The following is a 17,065-nucleotide window of genomic DNA, read 5'->3' on the forward strand; positions in this document are numbered from 1 at the left end:
TGGACGACGTGGATCCCATGTGCGCGGATCTGCACGGGCGCAGACATACATGGTGCACAGTGGCGCAGATCTGCACGGGCGCAAATCTACATGATGCACAGGGGCGCGGATCTGCAACGGCGCAGATCTGCTCGGAGAGCACGGGCGCAGACCTACATGGTGCACAGGGGCGCGAATCTGCACGGGGTACACGGGCGCAGATCTACATGGTGCACTGGGGCGCGAATCTGCGCAGTGCACACGGCCACTGATCTGCACAGAGCACACGTTTTTTGCCCCACATATAAGTATTATTAAAATAACAATAAAATGTCCCCGTATGTAGACACCCCGCACACTACACATCACCTCGGAAACTCCACATATACTGACTGCACAAGCCCCGCCCACTAACCGTCTCCACACAGTACATACATCTATGCAACCTGTATGAAGCCGCACGCTGAGCGGTCACGTGGTATACTGCCTACACGGTCACGTGTTATGGTACGGTGACGTCACGAAGGTCCTGTGCAGAGGATAGGACTGATCGTTAACAATAAAGTTGTATTTGTATAAACTAAACACAGTATCAATAATTATCAGCTGCTCGCTATTATGGCTGTGGCTGAAACTGCACTTGTTATTGGTCCTCGGGACGGCGGGGCTCGGAAGGGGCGTGTCAGGAGAGTCACTGGGTTGTAAGACGCGAACATGGCGGCCACCTTGGTGCTTGTCAGCAGGAGACGCTGTCCGGGCCTGGCAGTGCTGCTGCATTCCCGGTGGGTTCTTGTTTCGTTTATAAGAGCCGATAATGGTGGTCAGTGGCTAATTTCTATATAAAATGGCTACACGTCCTAGGACAGTCTCTGTCTCTCATAGTGGAGGTAACTTGTAGTTGCCGATAGCGACCAATCACATTGCTACTTTTTTTATCGATCCTTGTGAAAGTGTGAACTGTGATGTGATTGGTCGCTCTGTGGCCCTTCCTGCCCTGTATTATTGGGGCAGCATACACATTCATGTCCTGTGGGATAATGCAATGTGCTACTATAGAGGGTCCTGGAATAACGTTTCCTCTGGGGGAAAGGAATGCCGGCAAAAAAACAAACAGTGACCATCCACAAGAGAGATCTCTTTTATTAAAACCACTTAAACCAGGGTGGGTAATTACTTTTCCCTTGGGGCCACGAGAGACTGTGACTGTTACTGTTGTATGAACCAATAGGCTGAAGTGAATTGTGCTCAATATTATTAATTGTATCACTTTAATATTGAGCAGAATTAAGTATCCTGACATCCCCTATATACCGTATTAGCTCACACACAGCCCCTATACAGTGTTCACACGCAGCCCCTATACAGTGTTCACACGCAGCCCCTATACAGTGTTCACACGCAGCCCCTATACAGTGTTCACACGCAGCCCCTATACAGTGTTCACACGCAGCCCCTATACAGTGTTCACACGCAGCCCCTATACAGTGTTCACACGCAGCCCCTATACAGTGTTCACACGCAGCCCCTATACAGTGTTCACACGCAGCCCCTATACAGTGTTCACACGCAGCCCCTATACAGTGTTCACACGCAGCCCCTATACAGTGTTCACACACAGCCCCCTCTATGTACAGTATGAGACCAAACACAGGCTCCCTATATATGGTATGAGCCTACATATAGCTCCCTTATACATTATGAGCTTTCACACAATCCCCTATATACACAGTGAGCTCCACCTAGCCCCTATATACAGTATTAGCCCAATATAGCTACCTATATACAGTATAAACCCCCACGTAGCTCTCCTATATACAGTATGAGCACCCCCACAGTCCCCCTATACACACAGTATGAGCCCCCTAAAGACAGTATGAGCAACCACATAGCTCTCCTATATACGTAAGCCCCATATAGCCCCCTATATTCAGTATGAGCCACCACATAGCCCTCCTATATACAGCATGAGCCCCCACACAATCTCCCTATATACAGTGAGCCCCATATAGCTCCCTATATACAGCATGAGCCCCCACACAATCTCCCTATATATAGTGTGAGCCCCATATAGCTCCCTATATACAGTATGAGCTACCACATAGCCCTCCTATATACAGCATGAGCCCCCCACACAATCTCCCTATATACAGTGTGAGCCCCATATAACTCCATATATACAGCATGAGCCCCCACACAATCTCCCTATATACAGCGTGAGCCCCATATAGCTCCCTATATACAGCATAAGCCCCCACACAATCTCCCTTATATATACAGTATGAGCCACCACATAGCCCTCCTATATACAGCATGAGTCCCCACACAATCTCCCTATATACAGTGTGAGCCCCATATAGCTCCCTATATACAGCATGAGCCCCCACACAATCTCCCTATATACAGTGTGAGCCCCACATAGCCCTCCTATATACAGCATGAGTCCCCACACAATCTCCCTATATACAGTGTGAGCCCCACATAGCCCTCCTATATACAGCATGAGTCCCCACACAATCTCCCTATATACAGTGTGAGCCCCATATAGCTCCCTATATACAGCATGAGCCCCCACACAATCTCCCTATATACAGTGTGAGCCCCATATAGCTCCCTATATACAGCATGAGCCCCCACACAGTGTGAGCCCCATATAGCTCCCTATATACAGCATGAGCCCCCACACAATCTCCCTATATACAGTGTGAGCCCCATATAGCTCCCTATATACAGTATGAGCCCCCACACAATTTCCCTCTATACAGTGTGAGCCCCATATAGCTCCCCATATACAGCATGAGCCCCCACACAATCTCCCTATATATCGTGTGAGCCCCATATAGCTCCCTATATACAGTATGAGCTACCACATAGCCCTCCTATATACAGCATGAGTCTCCACACAATCTTCCTATATACAGTGTGAGCCCCATATAGCTCCCTATATACAGCATGAGCCCCCACATAATCTCCCTATATATAGTGTGAGCCCCATATAGCTCCCTCTATACAGCATGAGCCCCCACACAATCTCCCTATATATAGTGTGAGCCCCATATAGCTCCCTATATACAGTATGAGCTACCACATAGCCCTCCTATATACAGCATGAGTCTCCACACAATCTCCCTATATACAGTGTGAGCCCCATATAGCTCCCTATATACAGCATGAGCCCCCACATAATCTCCCTATATATAGTGTGAGCCCCATATAGCTCCCTCTATACAGCATGAGCCCCCACACAATCTCCCTATATATAGTGTGAGCCCCATATAGCTCCCTATATACAGTATGAGCTACCACATAGCCCTCCTATATACAGCATGAGTCTCCACACAATCTCCATATATATACACATACAGTATTAGCCACCACATAGCCCTCCTATATACAGCATGAACCCCCACACAGTCTCCCTATATACACACTGTATGAGCCCACACATAGCCAAGTGGCAGGCAGCAGATTCCCCGGGGGCTTGGTTCACACAGTATAAAAAATTGGTCTGTTTTTCTTCCAGAAAAGTAAGTTGGTTTTTTTTCTCTCCTGACGTCCATGTGCTGTCAATTTTATTTTTTTGCTTTACAGCTATTAATCATTTTACAGGACCATTTACAGTATTCTGGTACAGAATTGTAATGTATCCGTAAAAATTGGATGCTATTTTGTGGCATCTGATTTTATTTTTTTTTTGCACCAACAAACTTGAGTGAGTGAGTCTCATCTGATCTCAGAGTAAATCATAGTATGCTGCAATAGTTTTCACACACTGATTCGGTCAGTGAAAAAACAAATCGGTCATCAGCACTGACCCAGTGACTAACAGATCAGTGTGCAGGCTCTCGTCCGGTGGTGTGAATGAGCACTCCTGTGAATGGCACCGCCAGCCGAGAGAGCCCGTCAACTAAACGATCTGTCAAAGTATTGTTCAACTGACAGCCATCCAATGTATAAAGATGGATCTCCATGCAACCATATTAAACCTGGTGAGGAGGCAGGGTGCCACTTAGGCTAGGGACCCACTTTGCGTTCACCTACTTGCAGTTTAGAACGCACGTTTGGGGCTTATTTGATTTGACCAAACTTGCCTTTTTCAGAAATTTAGCGCTGAAAACGCATGCGTTTTTTGTCGCGTATTTGATGCGTTTTTAGCGATTTTTACCTGCGTTTTCACCTGCGTTCTGATATTTGCGTTTTTAACATAAAGACACAGCTTAATAAAGTTTAAATAGTCAAATTCTTTGAAAAAACAATCAAATCTATATTCATAGAATAAATCATTAAATTAAATTTTAGTCATTAAATTATTGCGGTAATATGATATTTTATGTAAAAATAGCAAAAAAATATTAATTTCCTTAATTTAAATTGTCGGACTATGTGTGTGTGTGTATAAAGGGACATATGAATTCATTATTTTGATGTCCAAAAAAGATGCGTTTTTGAAGTCCAAAACTCATGTTTTCTGTACCGAAAAAGCAGGTAAAACGCAGGAATTTGAAGGAATCTTGGTTTTTGCCATTTCTCATTGACTCCAATGTTAGCAAAACGCACCAAAAATGGCAAAAAGAACAGACATGCTGCTTCTTTGAACGCATGGTTTTTGCCATAAAATATGCAAATTAAATGCAGCGTTTAGAAATGCAAAGTGGGATTGGAAAATCCACTTTTTCCATAGACTTTGCTGGTAAATATAAATGCATGCCTTTTGGCATGAAAAAGGTGCTTCCCAAAACGGACCTAAAAAGCACCTAAAACGCAGGTAAAAACGCAAAGTGGGTCCCTAGCCTCAGGGTCACCCCACCACCAACATAAACTCCATAGACAATCACAAAAACAGGAGAAGAAAGGCGTTAAATGTGATTAAATTAGATTTCTATTTTTAAATAGAATAGGTGATATGTATACGGTATATATTGATATCACCTTTTAATAAAAAAAAATAGAAATCTAATTTAAACACATTTAACTCCTTTGTTCTCCTGTTTTGTGAATGTATACAGATGGCAGACTTCTGCACCACGAGCCGCTGTGTAAACCTTTCCACAGGTTTCTGTATATTCTGTCTAGTTGGAATGGTAAATTTCTCCATAGTTGAGCATTTATGGAGTATTTTTGACTCGCTTTCAGTGCTGTAGATCCATCAACGCTTTTATGCCATAAAAATGATGTAAAAGATTTAAAAAGTCGCAAAAATTTGGCCTAACTTGCAGTTGCCCAAAATATTGTGACTTTTGGCTTTTTCACACTAGTTGCTCCCAACCCCAATAAAATGGGCAGGGGCGTCTAATTCATGATGAGCTGTGGCATACTGTACACCAGAAATCTAACTCCAGTCCCTGAATGTAATAAGGCTTCAAGTCTGGCGCACGCTGCTCGTCATACGCTCCACATTTATCAACAGGTGTATACCCCATCATGAATCAGGAGGGTCTGACTCCACCACACACCTTATTAAGACCGGTGAGAAAATCAGGGCCATTGTGTCTCTATGCTGTAGTGAAATACAGCATAGAGTTTTGGGTTTGTCCTGTTATAATTTGTATTGATATGTACCTATTCTTTATCTATTATAGGTCCCTTGGCCCTTTTCCCCTCCGATATGCATCTGCAGGTATGTTATGCTAGTGTTAGATTGTTATTCTTATTCACTTATTCATTAGGGCATTATTATTTCATTGAAATAATAATACCCTAATTCAGAATAATCTGCACCATTGTATATATTATATACCTCCATCCAGTGATGTGAGGTACACGCTGCGGACGTACAGACAATACTGCTTCATACAGGATGCAGCGTGTATGTCAGGATCTCCTGGGTCAGGTATAATGGGGCTGCACCCGTGGTTTTATAATGCTGCTTCTTACACGGACCCCAGACCATGACACAACTAAAGATGCTAAGGATTTAGGCTCTCACTGGCTTTGATTCCTGAAGGCACACTCTGCCATTAGAGTATTATAAGGTGGTTCCATATATCAGCATAGCAGACTGTCACGGTGTATTGATGATGAATCCATGTTTTGTTACAGGGAGCAGTAAGATTGAGAAGGTGCTGATTGCAAACCGAGGAGAGATTGCCTGCAGAGTGATGCGGACAGCTAAGAAGATGGGCGTACAGTCTGTGGCGGTGTATAGTGAAGCAGACAGGCAGTCCATGCATGTATCATTGGTACGGTATTCTGCTAGGAAATCACCATGTTCTAAAATATCAGAAGATAATATTGAAGGGCACCTATGAGTGTGGATCTTCACCCATACTCAGGGGGCTTTGACTATACAGAGGATACAGACATGGTTAGTCACAGTCAGTTGTCCATGGCTGCATAGTACCTCCGCTCCGGGGCTCCTACCCGATCGCTTTCCATAATGCAGAAACATGAGGATTGTCAGAATTTCCAGTGACACAAATCTCACTTTTCCCCAAGGGATTTTTAGTCATTTTCTAGCTGCCTGTGATATTTTTATGTAAGGGATTGGCAGGGTTAGAAGCCCACAGACCCTCACTGATAATCTCTTCATACAATTGACTTGAACATTTACAAAAATCAGGTTTTTTTTTCCCTTCTTCACGATTCCAAACTCTTTGACTTTATAAAAGGTACAGATAAATGATGGCATGGCTTAAAAACTGGGAAAAAAGACAAATACAGTAGGGTCTTATGTGGGTGGTTTTAATGGTATTGTTTAGGATATACGCCTCCTGATTGGGGTTGTGTGCTCACAACCACGGAGTGCACTTGATGTACGGCTGCTGCGGCCCCACGATAATGACAGACCGTATACCAGGAAGAAAAGGGGTTAACAATCTGCACTGCTAATTAAGCAGAATGTGTAATCCAAGTACTTTATTAGGTTATTTATTAGAACTACTTGGATTACACATTCTACTTCATCTCCATCATCAGCGGCACAGATTTTTAACCCCTTTTTTTCCTGGTATACTGTCAATAAACAGTGGCATGACATAGGATTTTCACCTATTGCTGCACAGATAATAGGAGTAAATGCATATGTAATGTTTCTTATGCAGCACTAGAAACAGGAAAAAAATTACAGATTATTATCATACTTTGTGCACTATAAAGCCACAACCGGCTGCCGTCGGGCTCTTGAAGGGTCTTCATGTGCACTGGGGCGCTGTCACATGTTATGTTATATATGATGGGAGAAGGGAAAGGTAATAAGAAGGAAAAAAAAAAGTGGGGAGGGTTCATCCCATCACACAGCGTGATAAAGAAAAACAAATGTATATTTGATGGAGAAAATGAATGGATGTCATATAATGCATGACAACATGGAAGCTATGGGAACATGGGTATATTCAAACCACCTGATCTGAAAAACAATGACACGGTTATCTATAAAATGCTGTAGAACTTGTCATTTATCATAATGAAACAATATTGAGTGAAGTCTGGTAAAATAGTGAAAGGTAAATGGCTGAAATAAAGTCTGATGCAGTGCTCCGATGTCCTTTTCTTTGTCGCTCCATTGGGAGACCCAGACAATTGGGTGTATAGGCTATGCCTCCGGAGGCCGCACAAAGTATTACACTAAAAGTGTAAAGCCCCTCCCCTTCTGCCTATACACCCCCCGTGCTCCCACGGGCTCCTCAGTTTTTATGCTTTGTGCGAAGGAGGCAGACATGCACGCACAGCTCCACAGATTGGTCAGCAGCAGCTGCTGACTATGTCGGATGGAAGAAAAGTGGGCCCATATAGGGCCCCCAGCATGCTCCCTTCTCACCCCACTCTTGTCGGCGGTGTTGTTAAGGTTGAGGTATCCATTGCGGGTACGGAGGCTGGAGCCCACATGCTGTTTTCCTTCCCCATCCCCCTTAGGGCTCTGGGTGAAGTGGGATCCTATCGGTCTCCAGGCACTGAGACCGTGCTTCATCCACAACTCCAGAGGAGCCTGCTGGATAGTAGCCGGGTATCGTTCAGGGACATGGCCCTGCTACTTGGAGGTACTCTGTGTCCCCGTGGGGACCGCGCACAGCAACACTCCAGCATTGCTGGGTGTGCTAGTGCACCGGGGACCGCGGCGCTGACCGGGTTAAATGTGCCATTACACACTCAGCGTCGCTGAGTGTGTTTGTGTATGGGGACTACCGCGCTGACCGCCGCTGCCATGGTTAACACTGCGGCGCGGCTGGGACTTGTAGTGCGCCGGGGACTTCCGCGCCGGCCGCGCTTATACGGCGGCCGCGCTTATTACTCGAGTCCCCGGCTTTTGCGGCCTAGTCTTTTTTCCTCCCGCCCCCAGCCCTGACAGGCAGGGGAAGGGCGGGACGCTGTACAGACGAGCAGCAATGAGGGCTGGAGCATGCTTTGCATACTCCATCCCCCTCACTGTGCACAGTGGGGCACCAGTTCCCGCACTTTCTGGGTCACGCCCACGGCTCCCTCCTCTCCTCAGGACGCCGGCAGCCATTCCTGTCAGCTCCTCGGACGCTGCAGAGGGGGACAAATTCTGGGAGACCCAGGCAGGGATTCTGGTGGCCTCACAACCGCTTTAAGCGGGTGGTAAGCAGCACCTGTGGTGCTAGCCCCATTGTGCAGAAGTGTAATTATAAATTATATGTTTATGGTATATACTTTACACTGTATGGTGCACAGTTGATTCTGGCTATATACCCTATTGTGTTGCTCAGGGAAGACAATAGCATGGCGCCCACAAAAGGCAGGGGTGCCAAAACACAGGCTTACTATGCTGCCTGCGCCGCATGTACGACGCCGCTACCGGCAGGTTCCACTGACCCTCATTGTGTGCACTGCTCGGCCACTGCTGCACTTACTCAGCCGGAGCCTCTGCTAAGAGGGGCCCAGGGGGAGCCACCTGCTGACACTATCCAGGTGACAGGGACGGAGTTTGCAGTCTTTACGGATAAACTCTCTCTGAAACTATGGCTAAGATACTAGAAGCCTTGCAGTCCAGACCGGTATCTCAGCACAGGGACACTGTTGAATCATTGTTCCCTGGCCCCCCTCAGTTGGACCAACAATGTCTTCCCGGGGTATCTCATAGATCCCAGGCTGGGGGCTCTGACACGGACCCCAGCCCCAGACCGAATAAGCGAGCTCGCTTGGAAATTCCCTCGACATCATCATATTGTTCAGGGTCTCAGCGGGGGGAATCTCTGGTTGATGACGCGGAGACAGCTGATCAGGATTCTGATCCTGAGGCCGCTCTCAATCTAAATACTCCGGACGGGGACGCCATAGTGAACGATCTTATTGCGTCCATCAATCAAATGTTGGATATTTCTCCCTCAGCTCCTCCGGTGGAGGAGTCAGCTTCTCAGCAGGAGAAATTCCGTTTCAGGTTTCCCAAGCGTACACCGAGTATGTTTCTGGACCACTCTGATTTCAGAGAGGCAGTCCAGAATCACCATGATTGTCCAGATAAGCGTTTTTCTAAGCGCCTTAAGGATACACGTTATCCCTTTCCCCCTGACGTGGTCAAAGGTTGGACTCAGTGTCCCAAGGTGGATCCTCCAATCTCCAGACTGGCGGCTAGATCCATACTTGCAGTGGAAGATGGGGCTTCCCTCAAAGATGCCACTGACAGGCAGATGGAGCTCTGGTTGAAATCCATCTATGAAGCTATCGGCGCTTCTTTTGCCCCAGCATTCGCAGCCGTATGGGCGCTACAAGCTATATCAGCAGGTCAAGCGCAAATTGACGCAGCCACACGCACTTCCGCGCCACAGGTGGCGTCCATAACCGCTCAGACGTCGGCATTTGCGTCTTACGCTATTAATGCTGTCCTGGACTCTGCGAGCCGTACGGCGGTTGCATCCGCCAATTCGGTGGTACTCCGCAGGGCCTTGTGGCTACGGGAATGGAAGGCAGATTCTGCTTCCAAAAAGCGCTTAACCAGTTTGCCAATTTCTGGCGACCGATTGTTTGGCGAGCGTTTGGATGAAATCATCAAACAATCCAAGGGAAAGGATACATCCTTACCCCAGCCCAAACCGAACATACCCCAACAGAGGAGGGGGCAGTCGAGGTTTCGGTCCTTTCGGGGCGCGGGCAGGTCCCAATTCTCCTCGTCCAAAAGGCCTCAGAAAGATCAAAGGAACTCTGATTCATGGCGGTCTAAGTCACGTCCTAAAAAGACCACCGGAGGTGCCGCTACCAAAGCGGCTTCCTCATGACTTTCGGCCTCCTCAATCCGCATCCTCGGTCGGTGGCAGGCTCTCCCGCTTTTGCGACACCTGGCTGCCACGGGTAAAAGACCGTTGGGTGAGAGACATTCTGTCTCACGGGTACAAGATAGAGTTCACCTCTCGTCCCCCGACTCGATTCTTCAGGTCATCCCCGCCTCCCGAGCGAGCCGTGGCTCTTCTGCAGGCGCTGGGCACTCTGAAGGCAGAAGGAGTGGTGGTCCCTGTTCCTCTTCAGCAACAGGGTCACGGTTTTTACTCCAACCTGTTTGTGGTCCCAAAGAAGGACGGGTCTTTCCGTCCTGTCCTGGACCTGAAACTGCTCAACAAACACGTAAAGACCAGGCGGTTCCGGATGGAATCCCTCCGCTCCGTCATCGCCTCAATGTCCCAAGGAGATTTCCTTGCATCGATCGATATCAAAGATGCTTATCTCCACGTACCGATTGCTCCAGAGCACCAGCGCTTCTTGCGCTTCGCCATAGGAGACGAACACCTGCAGTTCGTGGCACTGCCGTTCGGCCTGGCAACAGCCCCACGGGTTTTCACCAAGGTTATGGCTACTGTAGTAGCGGTCCTCCACTCTCAGGGTCACTCGGTGATCCCTTACTTGGACGATCTGCTGATCAAGGCACCCTCTCAAGAGGCATGCCAACACAGCCTCGACGCTACTCTGGACACTCTCCAGAGTTTCGGGTGGCTCATCAATTTTCCAAAGTCAAATCTGACACCGGCCCAATCGCTGACATATCTTGGCATGGAGTTTCATACCCTCTCAGCGATAGTGAAGCTTCCGCTGATCAAGCAGCGTTCACTACAGAAAGGGGTACAATCTCTCCTTCAAGGTCAGGCACACCCCTTGAGGCGCCTCATGCACTTCCTGGGGAAGATGGTGGCAGCAATGGAGGCAGTCCCTTTCGCGCAGTTTCACCTGCGTCCTCTTCAATGGGACATCCTACGCAAATGGAACAGGAAGCCGACGTCCCTCGACAGGAACGTCTCTCTCTCTCAGGCGACCAAAGCTTCCCTTCGGTGGTGGCTTCTTCCCACTTCATTATCGAAGGGGAAATCCTTCCTGCCCCCATCCTGGGAGGTGGTCACGACGGACGAGAGTCTGTCAGGGTGGGGAGCGGTTTTTCTCCACCACAGGGCTCAGGGTACGTGGACCCAGCAAGAGTCCTCACTTCAGATCAATGTTCTGGAAATACGGGCAGTGTACCTTGCCCTGAAAGCGTTCCAGCAGTGGCTGGAAGGCAAGCAGATCCGAATTCAGTCGGACAATTCCACAGCGGTGGCATACATCAACCACCAAGGCGGCACACGCAGTCGGCAAGCCTTCCAGGAAGTCCGGCGGATTTTGATGTGGGTGGAAGCCACGGCTTCCACCATCTCTGCAGTTCACATCCCAGGCGTGGAAAACTGGGAAGCAGATTATCTCAGTCGCCAGGGCATGGACGCAGGGGAATGGTCCCTTCACCCGGACGTGTTTCAGGAGATCTGTTGCCGCTGGGGGGTGCCGTACGTCGACCTCATGGCGTCCCGGCACAACAACAAGGTACCGACGTTCATGGCACGGTCTCAAGATCCCAGAGCTATGGCGGCAGACGCCTTAGTTCAGGATTGGTCGCAGTTTCAGCTCCCTTATGTGTTTCCTCCGCTGGCACTGTTGCCCAGAGTGTTACGCAAGATCAGGGCCGACTGCCGCCGCGTCATCCTCGTCGCTCCAGACTGGCCGAGGAGGTCGTGGTACCCGGATCTGTGGCATCTCACGGTAGGCCAACCGTGGGCACTACCAGACCGACCAGACTTGCTGTCTCAAGGGCCGTTTTTCCATCTGAATTCTGCGGCCCTCAACCTGACTGTGTGGCCATTGAGTCCTGGATCCTAGCGTCTTCAGGATTATCTCAAGAGGTCATTGCCACTATGAGACAGGCCAGGAAACCAACGTCCGCCAAGATCTACCACAGGACGTGGAAAATTTTCCTGTCATGGTGCTCTGCTCAGGGTTTTTCTCCCTGGCCTTTTGCCTTGCCCACTTTTCTGTCCTTCCCTCAATCTGGACTGGAAAAGGGTTTGTCGCTCGGCTCCCTTAAGGGACAAGTCTCAGCGCTCTCTGTGTTTTTCCAGAAGCGCCTAGCTAGACTTCCACAGGTACGCACGTTCCTCCAGGGGGTTTGTCACATCGTTCCTCCTTACAAGCGGCCGTTAGAACCCTGGGATCTGAACAGGGTGCTGATGGTTCTTCAGAAACCACCATTCGAGCCAATGAGGGATATTTCTCTCTCACGCCTTTCGCAGAAAGTGGTTTTCCTAGTAGCAGTCACTTCTCTTCGGAGAGTGTCTGAGCTAGCAGCGTTGTCGTGCAAGGCCCCTTTCCTGGTGTTTCACCAGGACAAGGTGGTTCTGCGTCCGGTTCCGGAATTTCTCCCCAAGGTGGTATCCCCCTTTCATCTCAATCAGGATATCTCCTTACCCTCTTTTTGTCCTCATCCAGTTCACCAATGTGAAAAGGATTTGCACTTGTTAGATCTGGTGAGAGCACTCAGACTCTACATTTCTCGTACGGCGCCCCTGCGCCGCTCGGATGCACTCTTTGTCCTTGTCGCTGGCCAGCGTAAAGGGTCACAGGCTTCCAAATCAACCCTGGCTCGGTGGATCAAGGAGCCAATTCTCTAAGCTTACCATTCTGCTGGGCTTCCGGTTCCCTCAGGGCTGAAGGCCCATTCTACCAGAGCCGTGGGCGCGTCCTGGGCTTTGAGGCACCAGGCTACGGCTCAGCAGGTGTGTCAGGCGGCTACCTGGTCGAGCCTGCACACTTTCACGAAACACTATCAGGTGCATACCTATGCTTCGGCGGATGCCAGCCTAGGTAGACGAGTCCTTCAGGCGGCGGTTGCCCACCTGTAGGAAGGGGCCGTTTTACGGCTCTATTACGAGGTATTATTTTACCCACCCAGGGACTGCTTTTGGACGTTCCAATTGTCTGGGTCTCCCAATGGAGCGACAAAGAAGAAGGGAATTTTGTTTACTTACCGTAAATTCCTTTTCTTCTAGCTCCAATTGGGAGACCCAGCACCCGCCCCTGTTTTTTTGTGTACACATGTTGTTCATGTTGAATGGTTTCAGTTCTCCGATATTCCTTCGGATTGAATTTACTTTAAACCAGTTTATAATTTTTTTCCTCCTTCTTGCTTTTGCACCAAAACTGAGGAGCCCGTGGGAGCACGGGGGGTGTATAGGCAGAAGGGGAGGGGCTTTACACTTTTAGTGTAATACTTTGTGCGGCCTCCGGAGGCATAGCCTATACACCCAATTGTCTGGGTCTCCCAATTGGAGCTAGAAGAAAAGGAATTTACGGTAAGTAAACAAAATTCCCTTCTTCCCCCATTCGTGTATATAAATTCAGTCTGACCGCCAAGAACACAGTGTGCTAATAATGTAAATGCTATAGGGTCCGCCATGGGGTATCCAGGAAGCAATCATCATTCTGTGCAGGAGCCATATTTTGTCTTCATGTACATGCAGTGTTGGGCCCTGTGCACACTGCACGTAGACGATACTGGTGTACACATAGACCTCTATGGCTCCTAATGTGGTGTTCAGTGCACAGTTATTATAGCACTATGCTTAGGGGAAAATTCCTCATTACAATTTTTTTTTCTGCTGGACTTGTGCAGCCATGTTCATGAGATCACACTTATATGCCTTGATTGCCTGTTGTCAGACCCCAGAACAAAGTGGCTGAATGCATAAAAATCAAAGGCATTTTTCTAATGATACCGGTTTAGACAAAAGAACATTTCATTAAGTAATTTCTTTTTCAATCTTCAATACTTTAAATCTGTATTTTTTTTTCTTCTTCAGGCAGATGAAGCATATCTTATTGGACCAGCTGCTTCTCAACAAAGTTACCTTGCTATGGACAAAATAATACAAGTAGCTAAAACCTCAGGTGCCCAGGTATTATTTCTTCTTTACTTTGCACTCAGCCTCACTGAAGGATCAGGTTATAGCCTGTTCTTAGTTCATTGAGAGGGAAGAGATGGCAAGGAGGCAGACGACTGGATTTCCAGCCTCACTGTAGAGTATAATGTCCTCCATGCTGCTTCTGTGTATGTTAGGGTACTTTCACACTTGCGTTCAGCGCAGTCCGTCACTATGGAAAATAGTGCTGTCCGTTAACGCACTTCGCTAGTCTCCATAGACTTGTATGGATGACGCACTGTAACGCAAGTGTCAGCGTTGTATCCGCTGGACGACGCAGCGTCAAAATAACGACGCATCGTCCAGCGGATGCAACGCTGACACGCAAAGCTGAGCGCCCGGCCTCCGGCATGTGAGAGCTCTCAGCTGAGTGCCCGGCCTCCGGCATGTGAGAGCTCTCGGCTGAGCGCCCGGCCTCCGGCATGTGAGAGCTCTGGGCTGAGCGCCCGGCCTCCGGCATGTGAGAGCTCTGGGCTGAGCGCCCGGCCTCCGGCATGTGAGAGCTCTGGGCTGAGCGCCCGGCCTCCGGCATGTGAGAGCTCTGGGCTGAGCGCCCGGCCTCCGGCATGTGAGAGCTCTGGGCTGAGCGCCCGGCCTCCGGCATGTGAGAGCTCTGGGCTGAGCGCCCGGCCTCCGGCATGTGAGAGCTCTGGGCTGAGCGCCCGGCCTCCGGCATGTGAGAGCTCTGGGCTGAGCGCCCGGCCTCTGGCATGTGAGAGCTCTCGGCTGAGCGCCCGCCCTCCGGCATGTGAGAGCTCTCGGCTGAGTGCCCGCCCTCCGGCATGTGAGAGCTCTCGGCTGAGTGCCCGCCCTCCGGCATGTGAGAGCTCTCGGCTGAGTGCCCGCCCTCCGGCATGTGAGAGCTCTCGGCTGAGCGCCCGCCCTCCGGCATGTGAGAGCTCTCGGCTGAGCGCCCGGCCTCCGGCATGTGAGAGCTCTCGGCTAAGCGCCCGGCCGCCGGGTGATCAGCTGATCGTTTACAATAGTCTGCTGCCGGTAAAACTGTAAAGAAGAAAAAAGAAATAAAAAAAATTAACAAAAAGCTTTCCATTGTTTTGTATCTGTTGCATCCGTTGTGCCATTATATGCAACGCATCCGTTGCATCCGTCACACAACGCAATGTAACGGATGCCGTTCAACGCAAGTGTGAAACTAGCCTTATAGGTAAAGGTAGGGGAGCGGGATCCACTCTTCGCAGCTATACGTCACCTACTGATGGAGCTGAGTTCAGACAGACCATAATTTTGACTACAATGACCAGCAGAAGTGCCTGGCCGCCACTTCCTCCTCTTATATATTTGATTTTGAAAATAAACATTTATATTGGTATATTAATCATAATATTCTTATACTTTATGATAGGCTGTTCATCCAGGTTATGGATTCCTGTCAGAAAACACAGAATTTGCAGAACTTTGCAAAAAACAGAATATAATATTTATAGGACCTCCGTCCTCTGCTATTCGAGATATGGGGATTAAGAGGTAACATTCTGCATGATGTTTCAGGGACTATAAATATTTTTTTACAGAAAATTAAACTGAAGAATGATATTCATTTTTTTTCCAGCACATCAAAGTCAATCATGTCTGCTGCTGGTGTCCCTATCGTAGAAGGGTATCATGGGGAAGACCAATCTGATCAGCACCTTAAAGAACAAGCCAGGAAGATAGGCTATCCAGTAATGATTAAAGCTGTGCGAGGAGGAGGTGGTAAGGTATGTTTTATTTTTTTTGTTTTTTGGATTTTAAACTTATACATATGTACCGTATTTTCTTTGTCGCTCCATTGGGAGACCCAGACAATTGGGTGTATAGCTTCTGCCTCCGGAGGCCACACAAAGTATTACACTTTAAAAAGTGTAACCCCTCCCCTCTGCCTATACACCCTCCCGTGGATTACGGGCTCCTCAGTTTTATGCTTTGTGTGGAAGGAGGCACACATCCACTCATGCATTCTCATATTAGTTATGTCGGTTGGAAGAAAAGAGGGCCCCCACGGGGCCCCCCGGCATGTTCCCTTCTCACCCCACTACGTCGGCGGTGTTGTTAAGGTTGAAGTACCCATTGCGGGTACAAAGGCTGGAGCCACATGCCGTCTCCTTCACCATCCCTTAGCGGCTCTGGGAGAAGTGGGATCCTAAGCGGTCATCCATTTACTGGGACCGTGCTCCCTCCGCAGCCCCTGTGGGAACCTGCCGGACCGGAGCCTATTCAACCTCAGGGACCGGGCCCTGCAACTCAAAAGGTACTCTGTGTCCCCATTGGGGACTGTGCAGGGAGCGCACCTTCTTCCCGGAAGCTGCGGCAGCTGCTGAATTGAGAAGGCCGGTGGACTTCCGCGCCGACCGTGCCTGCTTGTCGGGCGCGGTCTCAAATTTAGTCCCCGGCTTCATCGTGGCCTAGTCGCAAAAATCCCGCCCCCGGGCCTGCCTGTCAGGGGTAAGGGCGGGATTACCGACCTGACGTCGGATGTGAGGGCTGGAGCATCCTGCATGTTTTCCTCCCCCCTCACTGATCACTGTGGGGACCCCAGATTCCCGCACTTTCCTGGCGCCGCCCACGGCTCCACTCCTCCCCTGAGAGCTCCGGCAGCCATTTTTTGGCATTCTGCCGGTGGAGGATTCTCAGTGAACAGCTCTGCAGCTCCGGGGGACCTAAGGCAGGGAATCTGGAGGACACACTCCGCTTGTTAGCGGTCGGTAAGCCACACCGGTCACCCGGTGCTGGTCCCCCTAGGGTGCCGGAATAGATATAGATATATATAGATAGATAGATAGATAGATAGAGATATATATATATACACGTATCTGTTCGGTCGGGCTGTATACCCCTTTTCTCTAGTCCCTTCCACGACAGCATAGGAGGTTGTCTCTCCACGCCCTAATTGGGACAGGAAGTTCAAGAGGTTTAAAAGGACCCTCCCA

The 17,065-nt window shown here is 49.1% G+C and overlaps 1 protein-coding gene across 1 annotated transcript in view; it reads left to right on the plus strand.

The window, feature by feature from the left end:
- Nucleotides 1-632: 632 nt before the first annotated feature.
- MCCC1 (methylcrotonyl-CoA carboxylase subunit 1) overlaps nt 633-17,065 on the plus strand; it is a 125,240-nt gene continuing 108,807 nt past the window's right edge. Inside the window, exons 1-6 of the mRNA XM_075340568.1 lie at nt 633-761; nt 5,556-5,593; nt 6,016-6,155; nt 14,019-14,114; nt 15,502-15,623; nt 15,709-15,856. Coding sequence (XP_075196683.1) covers nt 694-761; nt 5,556-5,593; nt 6,016-6,155; nt 14,019-14,114; nt 15,502-15,623; nt 15,709-15,856 — 612 coding nt within the window. The 5' untranslated portion in view covers nt 633-693. The remainder of the gene's footprint in view (nt 762-5,555; nt 5,594-6,015; nt 6,156-14,018; nt 14,115-15,501; nt 15,624-15,708; nt 15,857-17,065) is intronic.

Source organism: Anomaloglossus baeobatrachus, chromosome 3 (assembly GCF_048569485.1).
Source record: "Anomaloglossus baeobatrachus isolate aAnoBae1 chromosome 3, aAnoBae1.hap1, whole genome shotgun sequence".
NCBI lineage: Eukaryota > Metazoa > Chordata > Amphibia > Anura > Aromobatidae > Anomaloglossus > Anomaloglossus baeobatrachus.